Source organism: Diceros bicornis, chromosome 18 (assembly GCF_020826845.1).
Source record: "Diceros bicornis minor isolate mBicDic1 chromosome 18, mDicBic1.mat.cur, whole genome shotgun sequence".
NCBI classification, from domain to species: domain Eukaryota; kingdom Metazoa; phylum Chordata; class Mammalia; order Perissodactyla; family Rhinocerotidae; genus Diceros; species Diceros bicornis.
The window spans coordinates 36,260,824-36,272,593 of record NC_080757.1 but is presented as its reverse complement, the minus strand read 5'-3'; the positions used below and the strand labels follow the sequence as shown (position 1 = coordinate 36,272,593).

The following is an 11,770-nucleotide window of genomic DNA, read 5'->3' as shown; positions in this document are numbered from 1 at the left end:
CCTAATAAAATGCAGTGTCTCCAGCAAGTCTGCCCGGCTGCCGCCTCGCTGCTCCTGCCTGCACGCAGCCCTCAAACCAAACTGCTCAGCTCAGCCCCGCCTGGCAGCTGCCACTTAACCCTTGCCAGCCTGGCTGGCTGGCGTCTGTGGGCTGAAGGCCCTCCTCCCTTCCGCCTCCCTTGGGCGCGGGGGGAGGGGAAGGCCTGCCTTCTGAGAGGGAGAGGGGTGAAGTGGGGGCTGGGGGTCCCCACCGTTCTGGAGCCCTGCCCAGAGAACCCCTTGTCCGTGTGCCTGTGACTGCTGTGTAACCAGGTCCTTCTGGGTGTGTGAGACCCGCTCCTCCTGCCTTCTCATTCTTCTGCTTTGTGCCTCATCACTGGGTGAGAGGCCGACAGGGTGGGGATTATTGTCCCCATTGACAGATGAGGCAACTGAGGGCCTGACAAGGAGGCTTCAGGCCGAGCTGGGTCACCTCAGCTGCTGAATGGTGTTGCTGATTCTTAATCTAAGACTTTTTCCAGTACAGGAAGCTGCCTCTACCCCCGTGTGTGTGCGCCTGTGTGTGACGCTGGGGTGACCTTTGCAATGAGTGTTCGCGCACCTGTGTACTGGGGGCCTCTATCTCTTGGAGTGTTGTGGCCTTGGCTTTATACATTTGTGTGATGCTAAGGTGTCTCGGGTGTGTGTTAGTGTCTATGCATGTGCCTGCAGACGACGACACGCTTGCTTCAAGTGGGAGTGCACGTACGTGTGATGATGGAGAGGTGTCACCGTGTGTCTCTGCACCTGTGTGTATGAGAGAGAGGTGGCTTCACAAGCGTGTGCATGCGTTCGTGCTGTCTCCCGTCTGCACCAAGATGTGCTGCTCACACCCACCTCCATTCATTCTACCACCCCCAGCTCTCCATCTCCAAGGTCTTGGAGCTGGGCAGCTAGAAGAGGAGGATGGCTGCAATGCCGGTCCAGGCAGTCGGTGGTAGCAGCAAGGCTCTGAGTCAGGGCCCGAACCCCCTGAGAAGGTAAACGCAGCACCCCCTCATCTGTTTGCTTCCATCATCCAGCCTGGATCCCAATGGCCTGGGGTCCCTGGCAGCTGTGGGAGCAGTGGTGTTCCCCCTGCCTGAGGCTCCACCCGCACCCCACGCTGGAAAGGACAGACAGCAGGGTGAGGGGCCAGGGAGTGTCTGGGCGTGGAGGCAGGGGGTTTACACTCGTGTGCAAGCACATCTGCGTGTCAGCCCAAGATCAAAGAGCAGCTCTGAGGTGACCCAGCAGGCGCGGCAGTGGCGGAGGGCAGCTGGCTGGCAGGGAACGCCAAGCCGCCAAGCAGAGTGGAGTCAGGGAGGCCACGGCTGGGAGCCTCCCACTCACCCAGACCTGCCCAGGTTGGGGGCAGCCATGGGGTCAGGAGGTCCCTCCTCACCAAACACCTTCCCCAACTCCCAGGCCCTCCCCCGAGACCTGTCTGTCTCCAGCCTCCAGTTCAAAGAGCTCAGTGGTTATTTTCGTCTTTTTTATTAACTTTATATATAAAGATGGGTCCAGTAAGAAAGGAGAAATGAGAAGGCTGGGAGGGAGTGGGAGCTGGCTTCATTCCTGTCCCTTGGGGTGGGACTCTTCGAGACCTACCATGTCTCTCCTCTCTCCTGCGCCTCCCACCAAACCCGAACCCAGCCAGAGCCCACATCCCTGTTTCTCTGAGCTTGCGAACCCAGCCAGAGCCCACATCCCTGTTTCTCTGAGCTTGCGACGCACAGGCAGGTACATCCAAGAGGAAAGGGCCACATAAATAGGAAACCACAGCAGGGAGGAGGCTGCTTCTCTGTTGCTCTTAAAAAAAATACATACTATATATATAGCTACAGTCTTCTACCTCTCCTTCTCTTCGATGTTTGACCACATCAGGGGTGGAGGAAAGTTAGCTCTGGGGGGACATCTGGGCCAAGGAGGGGCAGCGCCGCCAGCCCTCCAGATAGCCACCCCCTCACCCCTGAAGGAACGGAGTTATAACCCTCCCCTTTCTCCCCGTGCACCTCACCCGACATTCTCCATCTCGGCAGGAGCCATCTGTTTCCAAGGCCACCAGAAAGGGGATGTTTTGGGGTTTGTCTTGCCTGGTATGTATCCTTGGAGATTTGGGAGTTGGCGCCAAAACTATCAACTTACTGGAGGAGAGGAAGAGGTGGGGGGCACAGAGCAGAGATGCCCGCGCAGGGGAGATGGTCCTATCTGTTAACAATGCCCTTTGTTTTCCTATATTTCAACAGCTTTTAAAACAAAAGTTGTGCAAAGTCCTGTACATGGAAGAAGAAATGGGTCCTTAGGAAACTTCAGAGACCCACTCCTCCTCTCTGACCAGAGAGGGAGAGAAGAGATGGCTCCTTGAGTTCTTCCCTCTAAAGCCACAAATATGAAAAGATTCCCTCACTTGGGGGGTTTTCTTTGGTTTAACCCTCAATTAAATGAGGGCTAGAAGTGCTGGGCCGGGGCTGGCTGAGGTCCCCACCCTGAGTCCCAGTCATGATGTCCAATGTCTTTTTGGCAGAGGGGATGCTCAGGAAGTGGGGAGCCACAGGTGGTTTAGGAGGAACCAGGCATGGCAGGTCCTGGAATCCACAGTGCCTGGTGCCCCAGCCCAGGCCTGACCCGCAAACACTCCACAGTCTCCCCAATCCCCAAGTCTGGGGAACGAGGACTAAGTTTTAGAAGCTGGAAGATGATGGGCCATGTAAAGCCAATCCAGGCTTCTGGAGCAGAAAGGGAACAGCTGTCCCAGCTGGAGTGGAGTGCCCCAACATCTGGAGGGGTACCCCAGTGTCTAGGCGGGGGGAAGGATATTCAGGGGACATCCTTGGTCCATGCAAATTTCATCTGGAAGCTCTTAGGTCCTTGGAGGAAGGGGCAAGGGAAGGGGGAATGGGGCTGCTCTTTCTCCTGTGCTCCTCGATGATTCCTGAGTGTTGGCTAGGACGGAGGCGCCTTCTGCCTGGTCCCGGGGGTCCTTCGTGGGAGGTTCAGGCCAGGTGGGTGCTCAGTACACAGCCCCAGGGTTGGGCGGGGGCCCCGGAGAGGCGTGGTGCAGGGTGGCCGGCTGAGGCGGCTGCTGCTGTAAGTGCGGTCCACTCAGGTTCTGTGCGTGGTACCAGGAGTTGGTGGGGTCGTCCAGGTAGCTGGGGGAGGCACTGTACGGGATTGGCGGGGGCAGCTGACTGCGCGCGGGGGCCGGAGTGGAGTGGGAGGAGGTGTCCCAGAGGGCAGGCGACGGTGGTGAGTTGCAGGCCATGGAGTCGCTGTTGTTGGGGCTGTGCTCCAGGGGCACCTCCCCATTCTTGTAGAGCTTCTTGAATTTGGAGCGGCGGTTCTGGAACCAGATTTTCACCTGCGCCGGAGAAGAAACGGGGAGCCAGTTAGCCTCTCAGCGTGCTGAGTGAAAACCCTGCAGGGACCCCAGCCTAGAGAGGGCAAGGCCGGCACCCAATGTCACGCAACAAGACCCAGGCAAAACCCAGGAGTCCTGACTCCCAGGCCAGCATCTTTTTTCTATCTGGGATAGAACTGTGGCTAGGAACTTTCAACCCCCTGGGTCCAAATTCCGCTCTGCCGCTTTGGGCAAGTTACTTAACCTCTCTGTTCTTGCCTGCCTCATCTGCAAAATGGGGATGATGGTAGCACTATTACCTACCTTACAGGCTCATTAGGACACTCAAATATGTTAAGACAGACAAAGAACTTAGAACAGCCTGGTATGCAGTAAGCACTCAATAAAAGGCAGCCCGGTGGGGGCTGGGCGGTTTATGGCATTTTGTTCACACTAGAAACCCGTAAGCAGAGGCGCCCAGATACACAGAGACAAACACACACCCACATAAGCATCTCCATGTGCAAGAACGTACCCACTCATAGCCTCACACACAGACACCGGACTATAAAGATAAACACATGCACAGATACACCCAGATAAACACCCCACAAACATGAGCACCAGTGTTCACACACTCAGGCATGGAGGAGCCCTCCGGGGCTGGCTAATGGGGGTGACCTGGGGACTCAGGAGTAGATGAGCCATGATCCCCATATTTCCCTTGGGGTATCTCCCCCTCCCCCTGCTGCTCCCCACCCCATGACTGGTACAAACAATGAATCAGCTCCTCACCAGGTGACCCAGATTCCCGGCGGACGGGGCCCCACGCAGCCGCAACCCAGGCTCGCCTGTCGACACCTGTAGGGAGCCAGCGTCCACACTCCTCCCCTGAGAAGTGACAGGCTGCTGGGGGCTTTAGGGACAGGCTGAGGGTGGGAGTGGGGCTCCCACCTCTGAGTCCCTATCCCCCTTTGGTGGGGACTCTCTCCTCTTGGCTGGGGGCAGAGGAAGGGGTGAGCATTCGGGTGCTGAGCAGGAATGCCGTGTTTTGGTACAAACACATTTTTGTACATGCGTTCACCGGTCTGCACAGTCACATACACGTGCCCTCCATCTATAAACACAATGACCCTTGAAAGGTCGCACTCCTTATGTGAGCATTCCCACACGTACACCGACCCATTAGCATGTGTGCAAACACACACGTGTATGTACACCTCTGCACACACATGCCTAGCCTCGGGGGATGACACGATGTGGACTCCTGTTAAGTGAGCGACCAGCACTGTTGGGGGTCTGTGGGAGCTGGGGATCTTGGGGCAGAGGGGAGGAGGACATCTCTGCTTGTGACAGACACCCACAGCTGCACAGGTTCACAAATATGCACGCCTGTGCACGTGCTAATGTAGAGACTTCCAACAGAAGTTGAGACGTGGGGGGCTCCCCACCCACAGGCAAGGGTTTCAAGGGCTTGCAGGAACTGCAAAAGGCCAGCCAGGCTCGGCTCAGCGGCGCCTGGAGAGCCCCCACCGAAGCCCGGTGGCCCTCGCCCGCCCAGCACTGACCTGTGTCTGCGTGAGGCCCAGCTGCGCGGCGAGCTCGGCGCGCTCGGGCAGCGCCAGGTACTGGGCCTTCTGGAAGCGGCGCTGCAGGGCGGCCAGCTGGTAGCTGGAGTAGATCGTGCGCGGCTTTCGGACTTTCTTGGGCTTCCCGTTCACCATGCGCACCTCGGCTTCCGGCTCCTCCTTCACGGAAACTGCGGGCAACGCACCGGGCGGGGGGCGGCTCAACCTCGGCCTGCGACCCCGCGCACCCCAGGCCCGGCGGGACGCCCCACCCTCCAGCCCACCGACTCGCCCCGGGATTTCCCGGCTGCGCGCCCCGCCGCCGGCGCCCCGGGAGGGAGCCGCGGCGACAGAGCCGACAGAGCCGGACCGGCGGCCGCCCACGACGCGGCGCTCCCAGCTCCCAGCGCCCTGCGCCCGAAGCCCGGAGCGCGGGCCCCGGCGCCAGCAACCGCCCGGCGAGGACGGCCGCGGCGCGGCTCACGACGCCTTCCCGGTCCCTCCCAGCCTCGCCACCCGTCTGCTGGCCGCCGCCTTCTCACCCCCACCTTGCCGGCGGTCTCTTTTCTCGCTCTTTCCCGCCCGTTCTTCCTTCCTTCCTTGTTTTTTTTTTTTTTTTAACTTTTTATTTTAGAATAGTTTTAGATTTTCAGAAAAGTTGCAAGCATAGTAGAGACTCTTTCCTTCCTTCTTTCCGTCCGATCCTCTGTTCCTTTCTTCTCTCTCTCACTTTGTCTCTCCACATTTCTCTTTCGCTGCGCCTCCACTTTTCTCTTTCAGCTTCTCTACTTCTCAGTCGCTGCTTCCCTCCGTTTTCCCGTAATTCTGGGGGTCTCTCTCCATGTCCCCCTCACCATTTCCCCCCTCCCCAGCCCAGATCCAGAGGGTCCCTGGAGCCTCCAGTCCCCGCTGCCTACCCGCGAGCCCTCTGCAACCCGATGGAGGACCCCCCGCTGCAGTGCCCGCGAAAGCACCTCGGTTAGGAAGTTCCTTGACAATCCACAGCCCTCTTCTTCCTCGCCCAGCTCACCTCGATCCTCACCCGAGACCGCGGCGCACAGCACGCAGCAAACGCCTGCAGTCTCAGGACTGGAAGGTCATTTGTCCCCTCTGGGGGTCATCTAGCCCACCTTCTGTAACTCCACACAGTACATTTCTTACCCTCGACGCGTCCCTAGATTTCAGCTTCAGTTCCCCGCCTTTCTCTCCCTCGGGAACTTTCCAGCGTCTCCCACCCTCCCGCGACCCGGTGGTCCTCACCTGGGTCCTGGGCGGGCAGCGGCTGCTCCCGATATGCTCCGTATTGCCGGTAGGAGGCTCCGTAGGTATATTCCGACTTGGGCGAGTAGGCGCCCGTGCCTGCAAGCCCATTGAGATTGAACTGGTGGTGGTAGGTGTAGGGATTCACGGTCTGGCCGTAGGGCTGGCCCGAGTAGTAGTCGTGCTGAGGAGCGCTGTAGTAGCCCAGGTCAGTGACGGAAGACTCGGGCAGTGTGGGCGAGTCCTTGGAGCCCGCATGGCAGCTAAGCGAGCTGGAGATATCGGTGAGGATGCTGCTGAGCTTGCGATCGAAGGAGCCACTCATCCTGGCGGGCGCCGCGCCACCCCGGGGCTGGCCTCGGCCGCAGAGCGGAGCGCCGAAGCGGGCAGGAGCGCCGGGGAGGCGGAGGAGACGAGGCGGGGGCGTGCGTCCGGAGGGCGAGGGGAGGGCCCGGCAAAGTCTCGGGGGAGGGGAGGCCGAGGGGCGCTTAGACCATCGTCGGCCTTCGGGCAGTCGCTGCGCGCCTCTCGTCGCGTCCCAAGCCACAGTCAAATGCTGCCAGCTCCGCCCGGCCAGCCGGTTATAGACTCAATAGTGGAGTCGCCGAGGGAGGCTCCAACGCTCTGATTGGCTGCAAGTCTTGCCTTCGAGGCAAAACATGCTCTTGCGCTCTGTCGTTCTCTCTCTCTCTCTCCCCTCTCTTCCCCCCATTCTTTGTTGTTACCCAAAACACACACACACACACACAGAGGCACACACACACACACACACACATACACAGACCCCTCATTCCTCCTCCTGTCGCTCCCTCCCCCAGCCCAGATAAACTCCCAGTGTCTCCGAAGGAAGGGGGTGGGGGAGGGTGGTTTTGCAGAGCCCTCAGGATCTGTCAGTCTGTCTGTCTCCCTGGCTGGGGGTGGGATGTGGGCTCAGGTGCAAAGGGGAAGGAGGAGAATTTGCCCATTGGGTGTTTTTGGAGGAAGGTGGTCCAAGGTGGGATGTGTGTGTGTGTGAGCCTGCGCCCTGCAAATGACAGGCAGACAAACTCGCCCAAAGTGGGGAGGACCAGGGCCCGCAAAAATGTTTTAATTTCTTTTAAAATCAAAAGAAAGGAAAATCAAAATTTTAGATTGAAGAAAATGTTTGAAAATATGATCATATATTGTCTTCGCATCAATGCACTCAAAACAATAATTTAAATTATTATTATTTTTTAATGGAGGAAGGGACTCATCAGGCAAAAGTGCCTTGGGCCTATGAAAGTCATGATTGGGCCCAGGGAGGGTCCTGTTGGAGAGGGCCTGGGAGGGAAGGTGTGTGTGGATTTAGGGGCTTCTGGGGAGGGGACGGTTGCCCAGCCTGTCAGTGGTGATACTGGAGTTATCTCTGTAGCTATGTGTGTGCGGTTTCAGAGATGACCCAGGCTTGCTGGAGAGAGCAGGGGACCTGGGGTCCCCACGAGGTTGGGTGGGACACAGGCTGGCTCTCTGACTGTGTGCTTCGGTAAGTTTGCGGGCAGAGTCTGTGCATTTGGGATGGCACTCAGGGAGTGTGGGCATTTTTAAAGATCAGGTATGTGGGACGTGTGTATTCAGGGTGTGTGATGTGAGGATTTCGTGTGTTCCACAGTATATGGAGATGTATGTGAGTGCAGGAATGCGTGTGTGAGAAAGTGCAGCGGTGTGTGGGGTGTGTAAGCAGTGTGAGTGGAGGGCCCCGGGACGGTGTGTCTGTGTGTGAATGTGTAGTTGTATGCAAATGTGTATAAAACTCTCAGTACCTTCCCAATCCCCAGTAGCTGGGAACCATGATGCTCCATTGAACCCAGTCACCCCATGAAGGCCCTGAGGAAGAGGCTCCCCTCCCTGGGGACCCCCAGCTCCTAATCCTGTGTGGCCCATAAGGCCAGGCCTCTCACTCATCCACGTTGTTCCCAAAGTCTAGCCCATTTCTCCATTCTACCCCCAATTCTGCTCTCCGCCTTTCCCTTGGGGGTCAGGGAGCTCCTTCAAATCTCAGTTCCTAACCCCATACCACCTTCTCACAGGCTGCCGCGTCAATTCGCTTGTTCCCTTCCCCGGCCTGGCTTGGCTACACGAGTCCCAGGACACGCAGTGCCAGCGCACCACCTTGTGGTCACTCCTGGGATCTGCAGCCTCCCCAAGTCTCGCCACGTCCAGAAGAGGGGTCTCCTTAGTAGACTCTGCTGGGGAGAGAAGTATGCTGGGGGCTCTGTGCCCCTTTCCAAAGCCACATCTCCGGGGCAGGCTTCCAGGGATTCCAAGAGCTTTTAAGAGCTGCAGTTGGCGGAAACAGAGGGCCACAGTCCGCGGGCCCAGGGGCAGGAGTGCCCTCCAGGTCTGAGCGGCTCCGGGGAGGCGCGGTGTGGGAAAGGTGGGGGCGGGGGCCGGGCGAGGGGAGCGCTATCTGTCTGTCTATCTCCGCGTCCCCCCAGCGCCTATCGCCCGCCGCTCTGAGCCCGTGGCGGGGCGAGTTGCCACCCGCCCTGGTTGCCCTCTGTTCTGTTGCCAAGAGGGCGCCTAGGGAGCCCGCGGCATTGGGGGCAGGAAGGGCACTGGGCGGGCCAGCTCCCCCTCCCAGGATGGGAGCGGGAGAGACCAGCAGGGCCTGCTTTGGGGCCCCCAGCTCCCCACAGAGAAGAGACAGCGTCGGGCAAGCCCCTTCTCAGGGGTTCATTTATTCATTCATCAACTGAGACCAAGAAGAGCCAGATGATTCAGAGGTGGCTGAGTCTATCATATTCCTCATGAGGTCCTCACAGAAGCCTCACTCCTTTCCCTCCTTAACCCCACCCCAACCTGCCGCTCCTGAGTAAAGTGAATGAGCACTGGACTGGGAGACCAGAATCCTGGAATCAGGAAAGGGTGGTGGTGGTGGTGGTGGGTTACATCAGGATAATTTCTATGCTCCATTCTGCTCTGAAAATCTGGGAGTTCTAGAAGTGGACTAAAACTGCAGCAGTAGGAACTTAAGTGAGCAATTAAACAATTGTTTGGTGATGTGAGGTTAATATCCGGCCCCCATTGCAGTGCATACTCTAAGACACCAGGAGCTGTATCTATCTAGTTCGCTACTACCTTCCAGATACCTAGGGCAAATCCTGGCACACACAACCTCAGTGCTTAGGAGATGTTTGTTGAATGAATAACTGAGACTCCCTAATACTGGAGGAGGGCTGAATCATCTTGGCTCAGTATGCTTGCAGGGTTAGGAAAAGGGGAGGCATAGAGCAGGCACCAGCATCGAGCTGCCCCACTCCAGAGTAGGAGCAGGAGCGGCGTCCCAGATGGGGCCATGAGTGGCATCCAAGGGGCCCGTCAGGCCAGCAGGACTGGAGCCACCAGCTGCTGGGCGGGCACCTGCTGGCTCAGGGCGGCGAGGTTGCCGGAGGATGCAATGGGACCAGTGCCACCCACTGCACCTTGCCTGGGCCAACAAGATGAACAGGTGTCAGTCTGGCCAGAGTCCTGCCCCTGGTGGAGGGGTGATGCAGGGCAGTATGTCAGGGCCCTCTGGGAGGCTGGCAGGAGGCAGAAGGGGCAGTGCTGGCCACTGCCCAGGTCACAGTCCATTGCCCACCCTCTCCTGGCACAAGAAAAAGTGCCTTGTTGAAGCTGTTCCCCGGAGCCCAAGTGTCATGCTGGCTGGGCGCGGCCACAGCAACTGTGCTCACTGAGTGCTGGGTCTGAGGGGAGGAACTGTGGAGGAGGATGGAACCAGAGGGTGAGCCAGGAGCGCTGGCTTTCTCCTTTGCCTGGGGAGCTGACGCCATCTAGTGGTCAATGTGAGGAGGCCAGAGTCCAGCCCCAGTGGGGAGACCGGGGAAGCCGGCCACATGCAGGGGGCCACCATACCCAGAAGGAATATTATCTTTGTTTATTTTAGGAGCCCTACCAGCACTAAATATTCACTTTTCATCATCACTTACTCTGCAGCTGCCACCTCTCCCTCCTCCCACCCATCCTTGTCCAGCCAGTGGCTCCTTCCCTTAGGTTTCTCATTTGTAAATCAAAAAGAGGATTATTAGATGGCCTCTGAGGGCCCTTCAAGCTCTGATGTTCTATGATCCTAAATTCTAGGACTCTTGTCTCTCAAGGGGGAACTTCCTTCTACCTTCTCACCAACTCCCTTGGAGATACACCCCAGGCCGCCAACACTTTGCAGCCTGGACTTCTTCTGGAGTCCTTCATCCATCCAACAGATCTTTCCAGAGCCTCTCCTATACTGGGTGCCGGGGATGGAGTGATGAATAAGACAGGCACCATGCCCCCCTCCGTGGATCCTAAGGTCCAGCGGGGGCAGTGGACACAAAAGCAGCCAGTTTCTCTGCGGTGTGATGTGTGCTGGGATGGGGGCGGCACGTGTTGCTGTGACAGCCCAAGGAGGCCTGAACCCTGCACAGAGGCAGGAGGATATCTGAGCTGAGGCCTGAAGGATGTGTGGGACTTGGCCAGGAAAGGTGGGGATGAGGGGAAGGAGAGAGTTCCCAGCCACGGGAAAAGCCTGTGCAAAGGCTCATGGGACTGCCAGGGGCAAAGCACTGGGGGAGGGGTAGCTAAAGGTAAAGACAGAGTGGAGTCTGTGACCCAGAACACAGAAGTAGGAGAATGGAACCCTGAAGAAGGAGAATGAGCGTTATCTAGAGGCTGTGGGGAACTCCTGAAAGATTTTAATCAGGGGAGAGACATGACTGGATTTTCATCCTAGAAGGGTCCCTCTGGCTGCTGTGTGGGGATGAATCAGAGGGGACAAGATTGGAGGCTGGGAGGCTACTGCAGAAGTCCAAGCAAGAAGGGAACTGGGTCTGGGTTAAGGAAGAGGCAGCGAGGGTGGAGAGAAGTGCGTGGATTTGAGAGAGAGTACGGAGGTCAGAGTGATAGAGTTTGGGAATGGATTGCACGTGAACGCTAAGGAAAGGAGCACAGTGGGGAGGTACCCCGAAGCTTCTGACTTGAGTAACTGAGTGGAGAACTGAGACCATTCTCTGAGAGGGAGGGGGGTACTTGAAGGGGAAGAGGATGTGTCCTGTTTTGTTTTGTTTTTTTAACTTTTCACTGGAGTATAACATACATGCAGAAAAGTGTGCAAATCATAATCACTGAATTTGCACAAGCCAAACACGGCTGTGTAGCTAGCACCCAGGGTGAGTACCGCGTTGAGAAGCAACATTGCCGGCACTCAGAAGCCCCCTCATGCTCCCTTCCAGTTACTACTCCTGAAGGGTAAACACTGTCTTAACTCCTGGCGCCCCGGGTCAGTTTTGCATATTTTTGACTTTTAAATAAGTAGAGGTATCTGGGGTGTGCGTATGTTCAGCTTTAGAAGATACTGCCGAATAGTCCTCCGAAGTGGTTATGCCATTAGCTCGGTTTTGATCCTGTTGAGTTGGAGTGTCTTGGAGACTCAGGAGGAGCTGTCCAGCAGGCAGTTGCTACATGGATCTGAAAAATCAATAAAGAAGCTGGAATCAGAGACGTGAATTGGGGATATTGGCGTCTTGTGGTAAGTGAAGCCACGGGTGGGGGTGAGATGGTCCAGGAAGAGAGGGAGAGAAGAGGGGAC

At 57.4% G+C, this 11,770-nt stretch overlaps 1 protein-coding gene across 1 annotated transcript; it reads right to left on the bottom strand.

Annotated features, from left to right (window-relative positions):
* Positions 1 to 1,717: 1,717 nt before the first annotated feature.
* Positions 1,718 to 6,689, bottom strand: DLX3 (distal-less homeobox 3). The gene is made up of 3 exons (XM_058559353.1): positions 6,187 to 6,689; positions 4,927 to 5,117; positions 1,718 to 3,379 (listed from the first exon to the last, which is right to left on the bottom strand). Exons 1-3 carry the CDS (start codon positions 6,509 to 6,511, stop codon positions 3,032 to 3,034), a joined length of 864 nt encoding a protein of 287 aa, XP_058415336.1. The 5' UTR covers positions 6,512 to 6,689; the 3' UTR covers positions 1,718 to 3,031.
* Positions 6,690 to 11,770: the final 5,081 nt, after the last annotated feature.